This window comes from Salvelinus fontinalis, chromosome 2, assembly GCF_029448725.1.
Source record: "Salvelinus fontinalis isolate EN_2023a chromosome 2, ASM2944872v1, whole genome shotgun sequence".
Classification (NCBI taxonomy): domain Eukaryota; kingdom Metazoa; phylum Chordata; class Actinopteri; order Salmoniformes; family Salmonidae; genus Salvelinus; species Salvelinus fontinalis.
Genome location: NC_074666.1, coordinates 84,912,551 through 84,932,101, shown reverse-complemented (window position 1 = coordinate 84,932,101; position 19,551 = coordinate 84,912,551). Strand labels below are relative to the sequence as shown.

Below are 19,551 nucleotides of genomic sequence, written 5' to 3'. Positions count from 1 at the left end.
TTACAGTACTGTAGCATACTACACTCAAATAGCAATTTTCAAACATGTATCTAAAAAAAATTGCTATTGGATTAACTGGTTGTTAAGATAACTAAATTGTGTTTTGATGATTAAACCAAAGTACTCATATTTTGCAGTAAACTTATATTTTGGATCAATGGCTGTGAGGTGAAAGATGTCTCCAAACAAAATGAATGCACAATGAAAGGTTTTGAATGTAAGACTGGCTGCGTATCAAGTGTTACCAGGTTGGGGTATTGCTCTAGGAGTTTTTAAAATGCAACGCATACTTAAGAAAATAGTACTAAAATGATAAATACTGTAGTAGGGGCTGGATTGTGCTGTCACATTGACACAGGGGCAGAGAAGACAGGGAGGACATTGCAAATTGACAGGGAGGACATTGCAAATTGTGACCATAGGGCTTTTTTAGGCCGATGGCATTGGGGGGAGGGATGAAGATAGGAGAGTGTGTGCTTGCATGAGTGTGTTGCCTCCGTGTGCATGCATGTCGGTGTTTGTGCGTGTGTGTGGTGTGTGTGTGGGGTGTCTGTGGAGGGAGTTTGCCTGTGGAGCCGAGCATGTGGGTGCCCACCCACTCAGCGGCTCGCGGCCCTCGTCACTTCGCATCAATCCACAGCCCCTCGATAAAAATAGGACAGCCGTCCTTAAGCTATGTGGTACTGTGGAGAGCGTCATGGGCCGACTTTGGGCCTCTCTGGCTCAGATGAGACTGAGACAGTCTGTTGTCATGCCAGCCACGTTGTCATATCTCCTCTCTCAAAAATACACACTGTTCCATAGCATCTCAATCTCTCTTGACCTTGTCTTCAGTTACAGCACACAAACAACCACAAGTGTATTACCTATTAGAACACAACAGTTGCAACAACAAACTTGTGTAACCAATCTACCCCAGTGACCTCTTCAAACCAAACCAGACCACAACACTTGCTACTCCCAATTTCCAATAAAAATGTGTGTTTGTGTGGAGTGGACTTGGCCCTTGTATGTTGAATTTAAACTTTGCTCACATCAATGTCAGGATCTGGCTAAATGTATATAGGCCATGAGGAGATGGATGCAGAGGATGAAAATAAAGGGTGCAGTTGTACATGGCAGCTTCCCCATGGCAGCACAGGAGCTTCACACTTCATTATTACAAGACCAGTGACGTGTGAAACCATTATAGAGAAGCAGGGAGGGAAGATAAGGGGCAACTGATACCCCAAACACAGTGAGGCTTCTCTGGATGCAGGGTGAGACCATTCCCTTGGAAACCCTCCTTATTGTATTAAACAGTTGGGAGGCGTTACTTGTCCCACTTCAACAGAGAACAGTAATAGTTAGTGTGACTGGGAGCAGCAACTGGTGATCAGGAAATAATGTCCAGAGTCAGAGATACATTTAGATGCACAACAATCTTTCAGCATATCCAGGTGATGGTCAAGCATTTGAGATAATATATTTTTTGAGGCAAATATAAACTTTTTTAGGCTGTAGAACTGGAGAAAAAATATACACTAAAGTCAGACTATGTCTTATACTCCCACCCAGTGGTGAAAAGTAGAGAATCACATCTGTGTCCACGTCACCTCAGTCAGGGCAGAGGGAGGCTCTCGAATTTCATAGAAAACCATGATAAAATCTCATGAACATTTTATTATAGGGGTGTGTTAACTACGTCCGTTTGATTCAGGGTTATAATTTAAATGTATCAATTGGTCACATAATCTCGCATGAAGATTTTTAAAGAGTTCTAACGAAAGAATAGCATTTCAAATGGATTATGTAGTTGATTAATTATCCCTCCTTAAATGCAATAATGGAAATTATTAATTATTTCCTGGCAATCACTAAAACAATGTACGAGGCAGCAATCATATTCTGCTAAAGTTTTATCTAGCAGGCAATACACGCGGATAGTCGTAGGGTGTGGAAGACCCTGAACGGCCAAGATGGCGGCGTCCATGGCAGATGCCGGGGAGTTTGAGAAGTGGCTGAATGATCGACTAGACTCCTTGGAAGTGGACCAGGAGGTGTATGGAGCTTATATTTTAGGAATACTTCAAGAAGAGGAGAGTGACGAAGAGAAGGAGGACGCACTGCTAGGAATTCTATCTGCGTTTTTGGTAAATATAGGGGGCAGACATGCCATGCTTGCGCCGCGGTAAGTTAGTCAGTAGCTGGCTAACGTGCTCAATGGTTACACGTGGGTTTTAACTACGCTAACTAACAACTGAGTGACTACAATCGATCTGTTCCCATATAACTAACTGGTAACAACGTTAGCAACATGTGCCAATCTACCATTAGCCATATTTGGAGATGGGGGTTAGGCGAATCAAACCTGAAGTTATCCAGACCCTTTCTATTATTAGCCGGCTAGCCCATGTTGAGACTTCGGTGGAACTCTCTAGACAGATGGTTATGACATACAGCAGGGTGGCCATGTCTCGAGAGCTACTGAGTACCGATCCATTTGCAGGATTTAGTTGTTTTCACTAATCAGCTGCTCGTCAGGTTCAGTTGAATCAAGTTTGTTAGATCGGGGTTGGAGAAAGCCTACATGCTCTGTAGGCTCTCCAAAAGTTGGCAACACCTGACATAGCACATTATACTAACTGACGATTCACTGACACGACATCCTTCAACGGAGAAAGGGGTAGCTGCAGCTCAATTTGGCGTGTGGCAGTCTCGAAAGAAAAGTAGTGGCCCTCTTTCAGCATTGTGGAACAATGCGCGTGAGCGCCACATCTATTTCTATGGGCACAAGCACTGTTCATGACACAAACTGTTCACCCCTCTTGTTGAGAGAAAATTTGGAAGGTTGAACGTTTATTTCCTTATATTCTACACATTTTGTCATGACGTGCACAGAATATTTTGCGGTTTTAAAGCTCATTGTCTTGCAATTCTAAACATTTTGCCATGTCTAATGTGTATTCATTTGATATCAGTGACTCAAACATTACAACATTTATGGGCTAAATACAACCTAGCTAAAAACCGTTAGCTGACATGGGCTGGTACAGCTATTACCAAACTGGGGTGTACACGCAATGCCGTCGGGGGTGAGCCAAATAAAAATTTGATTAACATAAAAAATATCACAGTTGTCGGTAGTTTACATTCACCTTAGCCAAATACATTTAAACTCCGTTTTTCACAATTCCTGACATTTAATCCGAGTAAACATTCCCTGTTTTAGGTCAGTTAGGATCAACACTTTATTTTAAGAATGTGAAATGTCAGAATAATAGTAGAGAGAATGATTTATTTCAGCTTTTATTTCTTTCATCACATTCCCAGTGGGTCAGAAGTTTACATACACTCAACTAGTATTTGGTAGCATTGCCTTTAAAATGTTTAACTTGGGTCAAACGTTTTGTGCAGCCTTCCACAAGCTTCCCACAATAAATTGGGTGAATTTTGGCCCATTCCTCCTGACAGAGCTGGTGCAACTGAGTCGGGTTTGTAGGCCTCCTTGCCTGCACACACTTTTTCAGTTCTGCCCACAAATGTTCTATGGGATTGAGGTCAGTGCTTTGTGATGGCACTCCAATACCTTGGCTTTGTTGTCCTTAAGCCATTTTGCCACAACTTAGGAAGTATGCTTGGGGTCATTGTCCATTTGGAAGACCCATTTGCGACCAAGCTTTAAATTCCTGATTGATGTCTTGAGATGTTGCTTCAATATCACATAATTTTCCTCCCTCATGATGCCATCTATTTTGTGAAGTGCACCAGTCCCTCCTGCAGCAAAGCAGGAGACAGAACGCGTCTCCTTCCTGAGCGGTATACCGGCTGCGTGGTCCCACTTGCGTACTATTGTTTGTGCAGATGAATGTGGTACCTTCAGGCGTTTGGAAATTGCTCCCAAGGATGAACCAGACGTGTGTAGGTCCACAATTTTTTTTCTGAGGTCTTGGCTGATTTCTTTTGATTTTTCCATGATGTCAAGCAAAGAGGCACTGAGTTTGAAGGTAGGCCTTGAAATACATCCACAGGTACACCTCCAATTGACTCAAATGATGTCAATTAGCCTATCAGGTGCTTCTAAAGCCATGACATAATTTTCTGGAATTTTCCAAGCTGTTTAAAGGCACATTCAACTTAGTGTATGTGAACTTCTTACCCACTGGAATTGTGATACAGTGAATTATAAGTGAAATAATTTGTCTGTAAACAATTGTTGGAAAAATGACTTGTCATGCACAATTTAGATGTCCTAACCGACTTGCCAAAACTATAGTTTGTTAATAAGACATGTGTGGAGTGGTTGAAAAACGAGTTTTAATGACTCCAACCTAAGTGTATGTAAACTTCCGACTTCCACTCTGTTTGTGTGTGTGTGTATATTTTGCTCAGTTGTGCACCGGGGCCTCCCACTCCTCTTTCTATTCTGGTTATAGCCAGTTTGCGCAGTTCTGTGAAGCGAGTAGTACACAGCGTTGTACGAGATCTTCAGTTTCTTGGCAATTTCCCGCATGGAATAGCCTTCACTTCTCAGAACAAGAATAGACTAACGAGTTTCTGAAGAAAGTTCTTTGTTTCTGGCCATTTTGAGCCTGTAATTGAACCCACAAATGCTGATAGTCTAAAGAAGCCCAGTTTTATTGCTCCTTTAAGCAGAACACCAGTTTTCAGCTGTGCTAACATAATTGCAAAAGGGTTTTCTAATAATCAATTAGCCTTTTAAATTGATAAACTTGGATTAGCTAACACAACGTGCCATTGGAACACAGGAGTGATGGTTGCTGATAATGGGCCTCTGGAAGCCTATGTAGATATTCCATAACAAATGAGCCGTTTCCAGCTACAATAGTCATTTACAACATTAACAATGTCTCCACTATTTCTGATCAATTTGATGTTATTTTAATGGACAAAAAATGTGCTTTTCTTTCAAAAACAAGGGCATTTCTTAAGTGACCACAAACATTTGAACGGTAGTGTGTAAGATGGCTAAATAAAAAGCTAAATTATTTATTATTATATTATTTGTGCCCTGGTCCTATAAGATCTCCTTGTCACTTCCCACAAGCCGGGTTGTGACAAACTCACACTCATTCTTATGTTTAATAAATGTATTGTGTGTGTGTGTGTGTGTGTGTGTGTGTGTGTGTGTGTGTGTGTGTGTGTGGCAGGCTTACAATGATGGCAAAAAACAACATTTGACAGTGCGCTGACCATGGTGCTAGAGGGGGTACGCAGCTGGATGTTGAATGTTTGAAGGGGTACGGGACTATAAAACGTTTGAGAACCACTGGGCTAGTTGATCTGGACATTTCTGACAAGTGATAAATATCGCTCTAATGTATTCAATGACTGACATGACAAGAGGAAAACTGATGATGCACTACCCTATTTCAAAATTGCACCTTGTACATTCCACTATTACAACTTCAAGAGTATGTTGAATGCCAGACTGCCGACCCCTCGCACCCCCCATAGTTTGTGAACCACTGGGTTAGACCATTTGTCCCAATCCGGCCTGGGAGCCCATTCAATCTAGCCCGGCGGGAGGTTGGAGTTTAAAAAAAAAAAGTGTATATATATATATATATATATATACTTTGGGTTAAACACTCCTGGCCACTCTTGAACATCTAAAACTATTAATTATGTATAAATTATAATGGACCTAAACATTTTCAAATAAATGCTATTTTTTGTATAGGCTGCTATCCTATTTGAAATAAAATCAGTGGAGGGAATGGCCATGTTAGCTACCAGCGACCACACAACCGTGATACAGCTGCCCAGTCGGAAGCAGGAAGGGCTGGTCGATACAACACCTGTACGCTGGTCGCCGGCTCATCGACTCGTCGTGCAGCCCAATCAGCAACGCAAAATGGTCTCGAGTGCCAACAAATCTGCCCAATTAGCTGATTCACTTTCCATACACCCACTCCTTTCAACACACCCACTCGTCCATACTATAGTTGCCAAATTGGGCTGCATCTAACTATACTTGTCTCAAAGTAGTGATGTTCAAATTCACTAACTAATTGCATCTCCATACTCCACTGTCTTCCATGCACAGGAGGATGAGAAACTTGAAGATGTCTGCAAAGAGATCATTAGTCAGTGGGCTGAGAGCTATGCCCGGTCGGCAACCAAAAACAAGGAGGATGGTATGAACATCCAATCAAAAGCTAGAAACTTAAAAGACAGAACATTATTCTAGCTGTACTTTCAGACATGAGCTAATAGCTGGAGCAGCCGTTGTATGAATTATCTGTTGAATTTCCTCTCTCTCTCTGTCTTTAGCTGAGGTACTGGCCATTGCCAATCTGATAGAGAAGCAGGCACAGATTGTGGTGAAACAGAAGGAAGTATCTCAGGAGTCCAGGAAGAGGAAAGAAGCGAAAGAAGCAGTCCTGGCTCAATATGCCAATATCACAGATGACGAGGAATATCCTTGGCTCAATATATTGCAACTATTGTGTGCCCCTACAGTTATGCTTTGCACCTTGTTAAACCTATACAGCTCTAAAGGTCTTAAGTGTTGATTTCTGCAATTTATAATGAAAGCAGTGTCTCAATGTTAATTTTTATGTGACTGCAATGCGGAACACTATTTTTCAAGTTTCCTTGACATGAACACTGAAGCTGAAGAGGAGGAGCAGGCTTTTCCCCCCAGTGGTGATAAATGTATCCTGTCTATGCCTCCCATTGCTACTCCTATAACTCCTATTGAGGAAAAATGTACTTACTGTGATATGTGGTTGTCCCACCTAGCTATCTTAAGATGAATGCACTAACTGTGTCACTCTGGATAAGAGTGTCTGCTAAATGACTAAAATGGAATGCAAATGTATTGTTTACTGCATTAAGTAATATTTAACCAGTACTATATTTTTTAAAAGACAACTTATGGCACCATCAACTTCTTAACCCAAGTAATAGTACATTTTGGTCTGTATTTGTAAAGTGCCTTGGAATAAGAGAGCTGATCCAGGATCAGTGTTGCCTGTTAAATCTTGATTAAATGTATAGGGGAAACCTGATCCTAGATCAGCACTCCTACTATGAGACGCTTTAGGAATAGGGGCGCTGGTTTTGCTGTGAAACTCCTTTACTGGTCGCCTCAGCCCTGTTTAAGAACACCAACGTGGAGGAGGTTTTGAGCAGGAAGAAGCAGCAGAGGGACCAGGCTAAGGAAGATTCGCATAAGAAGAAAGAGACGGACAAGATGCAGCGTGAGAAGGATAAACTAGCCAGGCAGGACAGGAAGGACAAGGAGAAGAAACGCACACAGAAAGGGGAACGCAAAAGATGAGAAAAATAAATGACACTTTGGGACATTGTCACATGAAATGTTTTGTTACTGGATAAAAAACTGAAATCAACATCTATTTTTACATTTCCCTTATAACCACCCTTATGATTGTAACAAGAATTTGTCTGGACATTGTTTTAACCAATTACCATTTGTTTTCTATTGGTTTCAGTCATCAAGCTTTATCTAAAGCTGGGACACAGTCCATCTATCTACAATGTGTTATTTCTCCTCAACTGTGATTAATTAATAAAGTAAATCAGTGACTCTATGAAAAGCCAACATTAATAGTCTATCTCTACTTGCTATGATCAACCTGCACAAGCTCTTGCCTGTATCTGTCATCCTATCATGTTGAAACTAGAGGTGGATGTATCTGTATCATTGCTGTCCCTGCCTCCTTTTCAATATGCCTCTACTAATATCGAGGCTGTCTCTGAAAATTAATAGTCATTCACTAGATGTAGCATGCAAGCCTTCGCTCTAAAATGTTTGCCCAGTTTAAGTAATAATTTTCCAAGATAAATGTTTTTAAATGGCATTCAAATGTTCTGCAATTACTATAGGGGATATTGTAACAGGAAGGGGAAGTGCCCTATGGGATCTTAACTCACTCAGATTGAGGCACTGCTAGTATGTGCCAATGTGTTGCAAATGCTTTTCTTCTTTGGAGATGGATTCACTCAAGGCTCACACTCATGTCAGTCATATTAAATAGATTCAGTTTGGCACCCCAGTCTTCATGTACTGTCTATGCACTCTCTTGTATGAGAATCAGAACAATGTGGTGGTTGATACTGTATACCTCGATTACATCATATACAATGTTTGCAGAATGGCAATGGGGTTCATTTTCAACATATTTTTTGAATAAATAAATGCCATTTTAAAGAGCTTTATTGTTTTTTGCTTTAATAAAACAAACAATTATCGTGAAACATACCATTTTAAACGGGAACATTAAAAATACAGGGGTTTGAACATGTTTTCCACCTGTCTTACGAGTGTGTATTATGTCATTGATAGTATGTGCCCATCAAACTTAATTCTTATGTTTTTGAAATGAGCTGTAATGCAGCGTGATTAACATTCAGAGAACTAAATTCAAAATAAGAATAACATAAGATTTAATTAACATCAATGCATGACCAGTCCAAATTTCTAACCTACTGAGAGTAAGTAAAAACAATACACTGACTAGAGTATGTTGCTTTTCAGGTAAACCGAGAAGAAAACACGAGGCTTCAAGTTGACGATTGATTGGTATGTTAACATGAAATATGACAGAAAAGTGGTTCCCATTGCCATATCCACTCAACTTAAGAGGAGGCAATGATCACTTATCCACAATTATTGGTTGTTAAGAAGCATATTAGAGAACTGAATGTCAAATCACATTCAAATAAATAAGTAAAACAATCAGGAAAACATTCAAATGACTGCCATGTTTTAATAATTATAAATAGTGTCTTTAAATAATATTCGGCCTTTCCAAGATTCCCATTATTTTCGATGACCCTAATCACAAAATGTGGTGATTTTGAAGATAAATTAAGCCTCAACACATTTCATATTATGAATTCCCCTAGCCCAAGAGCAACTATCAATCAAATTGTATTAACATTTGTGGCCACTAAGGTAAATTAAACAAATTTTCCTTGCAATGATTGCAAGGACCCTAGCTCTAAGGTAGTTGACAATACTGATGAATGTAATACTGTATATTCTCCTACAGTTATCACCACCACCATTTCTGATCAGGCTCTGCTCTCTCTCATGTTCCTAATAGAAGCTCGTTAACAGGGAATTACTGGGGCTGAAGGGATTATGAGGATTCTCAATTAAACAGCATAATAGAATTGTACTGCCATTTAAAATAAACGCACCCCCGGTTATCCCATTACATTGTTCTGAATCACCTGCTTAAAGATACATTTTAAATAAGACTGATAATCTCCAAAAATAATCAATTTCCTCTATTTGCTCAAACTGAGCCTACATACAAGAATTACTTCTGTTCTGTCTAATGATGTGATCAAAATTTTATCTGGCCTAATGCTCCTCACTGGTCTTGCTCTGAGCAACATCTATAGCATGAACGTGAGTGAGTGTCACATGTGAACCATAGGGTGGCTCAGTGGCATCAGAACTGGATAAGTGTTCTCCCTGGGCTGGTCTCCTCAGAGGTGCTCTGCTCATCCAGCTTGTCCGTGTTGGACTTGGGTAGGGTCATCTGTAGGGCACACCACAGGGCAGTGCGGGACTTCCTTGTGGTCAAACACAGATCCCTCAGTGCTGTAGCAAGCAGCAGGATATCTAGCAGGAATACAGGCAAAAAAATAAAACAGTAGTGGTGTAAAGTAATTAAGTAAAAATACTTGAAAGTACTACTTAAGTCGTTTTTTGGGGTATCTGTACTGTACTATTTATATTTTTGACAACTTTTACTTCACTACATTCCTAAAACAAATGATGTACTTTTTACCCCATACGTTTTCCCTGACACCCAAAAGTACTCGTAACATTTTTAATGCTTAGCAGGACAGGAAAATTGTCTAATTCACACTTCTCAAGAGAACATCCCTGGTCATCCCTACTGCCTCTGATCTGGCAGACTCACTAAACACATGCTTCCTTTGTAAAATATGTCTTGAGTGTTGGAGCATGCCCCTGGCTATCTATATAAAAAAAAATGGTGCCGTCTAGTTTGCTTAATATAAGACATTTGAAGGGATTTATACTTTTCCTTTTGATACTTAAGTATATTTAAAGCTAAATACTTTTAGACTTTTACTCACGTAGGATTTTACTGGGTGACTTTCACTTTAATTTGAGTGATTTTCTATTAAGGTATCTTTACTTTTACTCAAGTATGACAATTGGGTATTTTTTCCACCACTGGTTTTTAGGCCTCATCAGAGCTGACAAATGCTGCTCATCCCTAACACGAAAAGGCAAATGTAGAAGATAAGCTCTGTTAAATCTCTTTCAAGGAAAGAAAATATAAAAAGCTCTACAGAATAAAAAATGGCAGCCATATTTCCAGAATAAATCTAAAACCAAATTGTAAGACAAGCACAGACAAATGCTTGGGGATTCAGTTGTTAAGAACTAGCTGCGGCTCATTAATGACTTCGTGTTGAGTTACCTCTGTCCTCTCTGAAATGTGCACTGGCCTGTCTCTGACGGTTTGAAGTGTTGACAAATTCCTCCTTGCGTCTGGCCTGGGTAATGTAAATAGCCTCGAGGTGTCTGTCCAGCGCTGAACAAATATTGGCATGGAGGGGGAAGCTACGCAGACGCTCCATTTTACCCAGAAGGCTCACCACCTATGATATAAGAGGAAAATAAATTCCATCAAAATTTCTTCAAATGCATTTTGAAACACTTGCAGAACTTGATGGGTGTTCATCTAGCCTAAAGCAACTGGTATTCATGTATTGGTCTTATTTAACTATTCTATCAACACTCATGCCAACTTGCATGGACTTAGCCATCAACCAATCCTAAAATTCCAAAGTGAACATTTAAAATCACGCACCGGTGCGTCAATCTAAGTAAGATAATTTTTTTAAATCCCCATTAAAATCCGTCAGTTTAACCTAGAGATATCTGCATTGGATGCGTCACTTTCCACCACATCTGCCGATGTCGCACTTCCGCATCTGCGTTTGGCCTACAAACTAATGCGGCCCCAAGTGCTACGGGACTAGTCTGTAGGAAACCGGTACTGGTTTTAAAAACGTATGGAAATATGATGGTAGTTTTGTGCCAACCCAAAAAAGGGGTTATAAATGTGTAATAAATATATACAGTTGAAGTCGGAAGTTTACATACACCTTAGACAAATACATTTAAACTCAGTTTTTCACAATTCCTGACATTTAATCCTAGTAAAAATCCCCTGTCTTAGGTCAGTTAGGATCACCACTTTATTTTAAGAATGTGAAATGTCAGAATAATAGCAGAGAATGATTTATTTCAGCTTTTATTTCTTTCATCACATTCCCAGTGGGTCAGTTACACTCAATTAGTATTTGGTAGCATTGCCTTTAGATTGTTTAACTTGAGTCAAACTTTTTGGGTAGCCTTCCACAAGCTTCCCACAATAAGTTGGGTGAATTTTGGCCCATTCCTCCTGACAGAGCTGGTGCAACTGAGTCGGGTTTGTAGGCCTCCTTGCTCGCACACGCTTTTTCAGTTCTGCCCACAAATTGTCTATGGGATTGAGGTCAGGGCTTTGTGATGGCCACTCCCAATACCTTGACTTTGTTGTCCTTAAGCCATTTTGCCACAACTTTGGAAGTATGCTTGGGGTCATTGTCCATTTGGAAGAGCCATTGCGACCAAACTTTAACTTCCTGACTGATGTCTTGAGATGTTGCTTCAATATATCCACATAATTTCCCTCCCTCATGATGCCATCTATTTTGTGAAGTGCACCAGTCCCTCCTACAGCAAAGCACCCCCACAACATGATGCTGCCACCCCCGTGCTTCATGGTTGGAAAGGTGTTCTTCGGCTTGCAAGCCTCCCCGTTTTCCCTCCAAACATAACCATGGTCATTATGGCCAAACGGTTCTATTTTTGTTTCATCAAACCAGAGGACATTTCTCCAAAAAGTACGATCTTTGTTCCTATGTGCAGTTGCAAACCGTAGTCTGTCTTTTTTATGGCGGTTTTGGAGCAGTGGCTTCTTCCTTGCTGAGCGGCCTTTCAGGTTATGTCGATATAGGACTCGTTTTACTGTGGATATAGATACTTTTGTACCTGTTTCCTCCAGCATCTTAACAAGGTCCTTTGCTGTTGTTCTGGGATTGATTTGCACTTTTCGCACCAAAGTATGTTCATCTCTAGGAGACAGAACGCGTCTCCTTCCTGAGCGGTATGACGGCTGCGTGGTCCCATGGTGTTTATACTTGCGTACTATTGTTTATACAGATGAACGTGGTACCTTCAGGCGTTTGGAAATTGCTCCCAAGGATGAACCAGACGTATAATTTTTTTCTGAGGTCTTGGCTGATTTCTTTTGATTTTCCCATGATGTCAAGCAAAGAGGCACTGACTTTGAAGGTAGCCCTTGAAATACATCCACAGGTACGCCTCCAATTGACTCAAATGATGTCAATTAGCTTATCAGAAGCTTCTAAAGCCATGACATCATTTTCTAGAATTTTCCAAGCTGTTTAAAGGCACAGTCAACTTAGTGTATGTAAACTTCTGACCCACTGGAATTGTGATACAGTAAATTATAAGTGAAATAATCTGTCTGTAAACAATTGTTGGAAAAATTACATGTGTCTTACACAAAGTAGATGTCCTAACTGACTTGCCAAAACTATAGTTTGTTAACAAGAAATTTGTGGAGTGGTGGAAAAACGAGTTTTAATGACGCCAACCTAAGTGTATGTAAACTTCCGACTTCAACTGTATATATATTTCCTGAGCTTTCTTATATCTACTAGATATAGGACAGACTTCAAAACCTTGTTTCTTATGATTTCTTTTTTGACTGTCTTTTTTGCCATTTACAGTGCATTCGAGAAGTATTCAGACCCCTTGACTTTTTCCACATTTTGTTACGTTAAAGCCTTATTCTAAAATGGATTAAATCACTTTTTTCCCCCTCATCAATCTACACAATACTCCATAATGCCAAAGCATGAAAAGGTTTTTAGAAATGTTTGCAAATGTATAAATTAAATAAAAAGTTCAAAAATAACATTTACATAAGTATTCAAACCCTTTACTCAGTCCTTGTTGAAGCACCTTTGGCAGCGATTACAGCCTTGATTCTTCTTGGGTATGACGCTACAAGCTTGGCACACCTGTATTTGGGGAGTTCTTCTCTGCAGATCCTCTCAAGCTCTGTCAGGTTGGATGGAGAGCATTGCTGCACAGCTATTTTCAGGTCTCTCCAGAGATGTTCGATCGGGTTCAAGTCCGGGCTCTGGCTGTGCCACTCAAGGACATTCAGAGACTTGTCCCGAAGCCACTCCTACGTTGTCTTGGCTGTGTGCTTAGGGTTGTTGTTCTGTTGGAAGGTGAACCTTTGTCCCAGTCTGAGGTCCTGCCTGTTCTGACTGAGCCCGCCTGCCTGTCCACTCTGCCTGCCCCTGACCCTGCCTGCCGACCTGTACCTCTGCCTCCCTCTGGATTACCGACCTCTGCCTGCCTTGACCTGTCTACTGCTTGCCTCTGTTGGAACATTAAACATTGTTACTTCGACAGTCTGCATCTGGGTCTTACCTTGATTCGTGATATTGCCACCACCATGCATCACCATAGGGATGGTGCCAGATTTCCTCCAGAAGTGGCACTTGGCATTCAGACCAAAGAGTTCAATCTTGGTTTCATTAGGCCAGAGAATCTTGTTTCTCATGGTCTAACAGTCCTTTAGGTGCCTTTGGCAAACTCCAAGTGGGCTGTCATGTGGCTTTTACTGAGGAGTGGGTTCCGTCTGGCCACTCTACCATTAAGGCCTGATTGCTGGAGTGCTGCAAAGATGGTTGTCCATCTGGAAGGTTCTCCCATCTCTACAGAGGAACTCTGGAGCTCCATCGGGTTCTTGATTACCTCCCTGACCAAGCCCTTGCTCAGTTTGGCCGGGCGACCAGCTCTAGGAAGAGTCTTGGTATTTCTAAACTTCTTCCATTTAAAAATGATGGAGGCCACTGTGTTTTGGGGGACCTTTAATGCTGCGGAAATGTTTTGGTACCCTTCCCCAGATCTGTGCCTCGACACAAGGGTCTAAATAGTTATGTAAATAAGGTATTCATGTTTGTTTGTTTTTTGATCCACAGCATGACCATCCTAAAACAATTCCACATGTCAGCTTAGAATCCCCCCCGCCCCCCCCGGCTTAGGCTTTTAAGAATTAACATTTCTCACCTTGGCTTGTTCTCGAATCTGGTCCACGATGAGACGGTCCACTCTGGAAGGGTTAGGTGGGATTTTGGGGAGGGCACTGCTGGTCACCACAGAAATCCGCTTTCCAGGATAACTCATGGTAAGGACGTCCTCTGTCTAAAACACATAATACAAAAAAACACTTAATGCCAACCAGTCGAACTATACATTTTAATCCTAGTTTGCGAGTCATTCTTACCAAGTATTATATTGCAGCATAATCAGATGAATAATAAGGATTTCAAGATGATCACAAGAAACAAAAATATTCCCACTAAATGAACCACTCATTTTTATTGGTCACCTTCTTCCTCTCCTTCTCCAGGACTCTCCACTGCTCATAGCACTCCTCCAGGTGGAAGTGGAGCTGGCTCATGGGTCCTCCCCGGTTCCTCATTATCCTCGGGGAGCGGAGGCCTCCCATCATCCCTGGGTAGGGGTTCGCTCCACTGGAGCCCATAACGTCATTGAGGTAAGGGTTGAAAGCTGCAAACTCCCCGTCTGGCAGCAGGTCACACAGGTCCATGGGGGGGATCGAACCGCCGTAGGGGAAGGAGGATCTGGAGTTGAAGCTGGCAGAGTTCAGAGACATGTGGCAGGAGTTCTGTCTGGGGTCATTCACAGCCTGATACATACAAGGCAGAAAGGCTGGGTTCTTCCCTGCGTTGACTGTGCCGTTTCCTCCGCCGAATCTCCGAGAGCCATACATGCTGCCGAGTAGGTCGAGGTAAGGGTTCTGCAGGAGCCCCTGCTTCTTGTCCCCGTCTCCTGTCATGTGAGTGCTGGTCTGGGGCCTTGTCTTCCCATCCAAGTGCTGAGTGGAGGAGCAGCCATCAGCCACCAGCCCAGCCATGTGCATCCTGCTCTTGTCCAGCTGCATCTCAAAGTCACTGTTGCTGGCTCCCCTCCTCAGCCCGCCCATGTCCATCCTGACCTGGTTCTGTCCTGCCCTGCTGCTGTGGAGGCTGGGCCCGTCCCCCTGACTGTAGTCCTGGATGCACGGTGGTGGTCCTCTCTGCATCTGGTGGGAGTGCTGAGGTACAAACTCGGACACAGAGTGGGACAGCATCTTGGAGGGCCCAGAGGATAAACAGTTTCCCATTGGCTGCTGATGCTGCTGCTTGAGTTTGTTCTGCAACTGGTTCTGCTGGCTATAATGGTACTGGTTCAGACTCAGGCCCATAGAGAGGGGGTTGCTTCCTTTCTGGACAGCCATCTTGTTTTGGTGAGAAATTGTAGGATTAAAAGATGCTGAGAGTGATTTTGTTTTTTGGAAATACTCAACGTGTTGTGGACCAAATCCAGATAAGTCTTTGGAATCAAAGTCACTCTGTAGCAGCTCTTCGCTCTTCCTTCCTCCATCAGTCTCCCTCTGCATGGCTCCATACTCCCCTCCTAGTTCCTTCTTAAACTGCATGGCTTGAGTGGTTTGCCCAGGCATCCTGGTGTTGGAGAAGTTCCTCTGTTCGGCCATGATGTTGTCATACTGCATCTGCACACTCTGCCGGTTCTGGGGCTCCCTACCACATGCGTTGTCCTGCTCACCAACCATCAGAGTCTGAATGTTGCTGGCCAGCTTGTTGACCTCTTGCATGGTGTACTGCTTGGTCCTTCTGGGCTTGGCGCTGATCTGGCCTGGGAACTCTTCATAGTAGTGGTCAAAGCACTGGCTGTTAATCTTGCTCTGGGGGCAGAAGGAGGGTGCAAAAGCATCCATGTGGTCAGAAAGAGCGTTCCCAGACCCACAGAACCCTCCAACCTTCTCAGCTGTGTTGTACTCGTGTTTACTCGGCCTCGTGTTTGAACGATAGGTGTTCCCCACGTTGGGCAGTGGTAGCCCCGGTGGCTTCGGCAGCTCTTGGGTCTGTAGAGAGTATCTAGTGTCCATGTCTCCATTGCAGGAAGAGAGGAGCCACTGCTGGTCACTGGTATCAAAGCTGTTGAAATGCTGGTAGAACTCTTCAGAACCTCTGTTCATTGGCTGCCCTTGTGCTTTACTGAAAGACTCAGGGTAAACATGGTTCGGCAGAAAGTTGGACTGCACTTTGGACTCTGATTGGAAGTACTGCTGGCAATTGTCGCTCATTGAATTGGGAGACCAGACAGATTTCAGTTGGGATAATGTCCTGAAAGGAGAGTTGAAAAGTTAAAGGTTAAATACAGTTTTTTAAACACAATTGAAAGTCTCAAAGTCATTACTGGCAAACGTTGCGGTTTCCATTTTCAATTCCCATTAATTTGTCTCCCAATACAATGAAATGAGCTCATATCACTGAAGACAAAAAAATACCCTCCTAATGAATAACTTACTCTTCAGTATAGTAACTGTCCATTTGATCAGCCTCCTCCAAGATATTTGACACCAGCCCATAGAGATCAGCTTCACTTCCACAGTCATTTCCATCTGGGAGATTCCTTGGAGATTTAAAACATAAGCATTTCAAAACACATGAAAAAGAAGACCATTTACATTTCAAATGGAGTGGGACATATATGAAAAAGTGTAGTGGTTATTAGAAGTTCAACTTAATTTCAAATGGACAGTGTATTCATGAACACCTTGTGTCTTCAAATCACCTATGAAATGTTCTCTATGATTTCAGTACAATAAAATTATAATAAACAAAAATATAAACGCAACCTGCAACAATTTCTAAGATTTTACTGAGCTACAGTTCATATAAGGAAATCAGTCAATTTAAATAAATTCCTTAGACCCTAAACTATGAATTTTCACATGACTGGGAATACAGATATGCATCTGTTGGTCACAGATAGATACTGTACCATAAAAAAAGTAGGGGAGTGGATCAGAAAACCAGTCTGTATTTGGTGTGACCACCATTTGCCTCATGCAGCTCGACACATCTCCTTCGCATAGAGTTGATCAGGCTGTTGAGTGTGGCCTGTGGAATGTTGTCCCATTACTCTTCAATGGCTGTGCGAAGTTTCTGGATATTGGCAGGAACTGGAAGACACTGTCATACAGATTGATCCAGAGCATCCCAAACATGCTCAATGGGTGAGATGTCTGGTGAGTATGCAGGCCATGGAAGAACTGGGACATTTTCAGCTTCCAGGAATTGTGTTCGGATCCTTGCAATATGGGGCCGTGCATTATCATGCTGAAACCTGAGGTGATGGCGGTGAATGAATGGCACGAAAATGGATCTCGTCACTGTATCTCTTTGCATTCAAATTGCCATTGATAAAATACAATTGTGGTTTTTGTCTGTAGCTAATGCCTGCCCATACCATAACCCAGTGGTGTAAAGTCCTTAAGTAAAAATACTTTAAAGTACTACTTAAGTCGTTTTTTGGGGTATCTGTACTTTAATATTAATATTTTTGACTACTTTTACTTTTACTACTATTTCTAAAGAAAATGTTGTACTTTTTACTCCATACATTTTCCCTGACACCCAAAAGTACTTGTTACATTTTGAATGCTTAGCAGGACAGAACATGGTCCAATTCACACACTTATTAAGAGGACATCCCTGGTCATCCCTACTACCTCTGATCTGGCGGACTCACTAAACACAAATACTTTGTTTGTAAATGATGTCTGAGTGTTGGAGTGCGCTCCTGGCTATCTGTAAATAAATAAAAAACACAAAAATTGTGCCTACTGGTTTGCTTAATATAAGTAATTAGAAATGATTCATACTTTTACTTTTGATAATTAAATACATTTACTTTTGATACTTAAGTATACTTAAAACCAAATACTTTTAGACTTTTACTCAAGTAGTATTTTACTGGGTGACTTTCACTTTTACTTGAGTCATTTTCGATTAAGGTAGCTTTACTTTTACTAAAGTATGACAATTGTGTACTTTTTCCACCACTGCCATAACCCCACTGCCACCATGGGGCACTCTGTTCAAAACATTGACATCAGCAAACCGCTCGCCCACACGACACCATACATGTGGTCTGCAGTTGTGAGGCCGGTTGGAGGTACTGCCAAATTCTCTAAAACGACAGAGATGGCGTATGGTAGAGAAATTAACATTAAATTCTCTGGCAACAGCTCGGGTGGACATTCCTGCAGTTAGCATGCTAATTGCACACTCCCTCAACTTGAGACACCTGTGGCATTGTGTTACTCCTGGCAAAGGAGAAATGCTCACTAACAGGGATGTAAACAAATGTGTGCCCAAAATTTGAAAGAGATAAGCTTTTTGTGCAAATGGAAATTTTCTGGGGTCTTTTGTTTCAGCTCATGAAACATGGAACCTACACTTTACATGTTGCGTTTATATTTTTGTTCAGTATAAATTAAGACTTGGTCTTCCTTTTCCCAATACATTCTTCAGACTGTCAATGTTAAATACTGGTATGACAAAACACAGTATGGACCAGGTCAGTATACAATGCTGAGAGTTGCATTTGAAGTAGTTAGTTTAGGTACCTGCTTTTAACATTGTTCTGGGTGCAATTAATGAGTTGGTATGGATCATCCTGTGCAGACCAGGGTGTGTAGGACATGGGAGGTTCTTCTGGCAATGAGAATTCGGGTAAGGGGATGTATGGCTGCAAGAGTCTTTCATTGTCCACAGTTCCACAGGTCTGTGAGACAATAAAAAATGAAATTCATGAACCCTAGTGAAAACGTCAGCCAGACACTGGTGAGATATAGCATTCTGATTCTGTTTTGCCTACAATAGACAATTCATACCAATTCATACCTTAAACACTAGCTACTTAATATAAACCATTAATAAACATACCACTTGAATTATTTATCATCTATAGCCTACATTGTAATGAACTGCAATCTAGAAAAGTAAAACATTTATTTTGAATGTCTCACCTGATGCTTATTTGAGGAAAAGAATGAGTCGGAACCTGCTGATGCACTCTGGAATCGATCAAACGCCATTCTCACTCCTCTTGAACTTGCACTTATTCTATTCTTCACTGCATTATTAAACTAAACATTACAAAGATATTCATACAAACATTCAACAGAACAATACAGTTTCATTGACTAGCTATCTTGATTATTAGATATAACGTTACAGCTAGCAGGGTAATAACATATTGTATTGCACAATGCCAACTCGGCCCAAGTCAAATTGTAATTAAATGTAGGTTAGCTAGCAACAGTACGTTTGCGAATGTTAACTAGCTAAGTTAACTGTTAGTTACAAAGATAGAAAGAAGGATGCTCAGCAGGTGTCTAGCTAGCTAAACTAGCTAAACCCAAAACAAGTAACTTTTATGAGTTCAATCAACAACGTATTCTGAAAAACACAGTCATAACAGACAGTTTCACTTTTGTCCTAAGTTAGCTTTTGTGTCCCTTGTCTCCCTCAGTTACACGATTTATGTCTAACTAAATTTAT

At 41.4% G+C, this 19,551-nt stretch overlaps 2 protein-coding genes across 2 annotated transcripts; one reads left to right on the top strand and one right to left on the bottom strand.

Moving 5' to 3' along the window:
• The first annotated feature begins 1,694 nt into the window (after positions 1-1,694).
• Positions 1,695-8,182, top strand: LOC129829802 (coiled-coil domain-containing protein 43-like). The gene is made up of 5 exons (XM_055891732.1): positions 1,695-2,132; positions 6,050-6,140; positions 6,277-6,421; positions 6,614-6,660; positions 7,101-8,182. Exons 1-5 carry the CDS (start codon positions 1,959-1,961, stop codon positions 7,286-7,288), a joined length of 645 nt encoding a protein of 214 aa, XP_055747707.1. The 5' UTR covers positions 1,695-1,958; the 3' UTR covers positions 7,289-8,182.
• On the bottom strand, positions 8,178-19,136 carry LOC129829810 (meiosis-specific coiled-coil domain-containing protein MEIOC-like). Its single transcript, XM_055891745.1, has 7 exons — positions 19,017-19,136; positions 18,615-18,772; positions 16,508-16,612; positions 14,502-16,323; positions 14,180-14,314; positions 10,437-10,617; positions 8,178-9,604 (listed from the first exon to the last, which is right to left on the bottom strand). The coding sequence occupies exons 1-7, from the start codon at positions 19,083-19,085 to the stop codon at positions 9,432-9,434; spliced, it is 2,643 nt and encodes an 880-aa protein (XP_055747720.1). The 5' UTR covers positions 19,086-19,136; the 3' UTR covers positions 8,178-9,431.
• Positions 19,137-19,551: the final 415 nt, after the last annotated feature.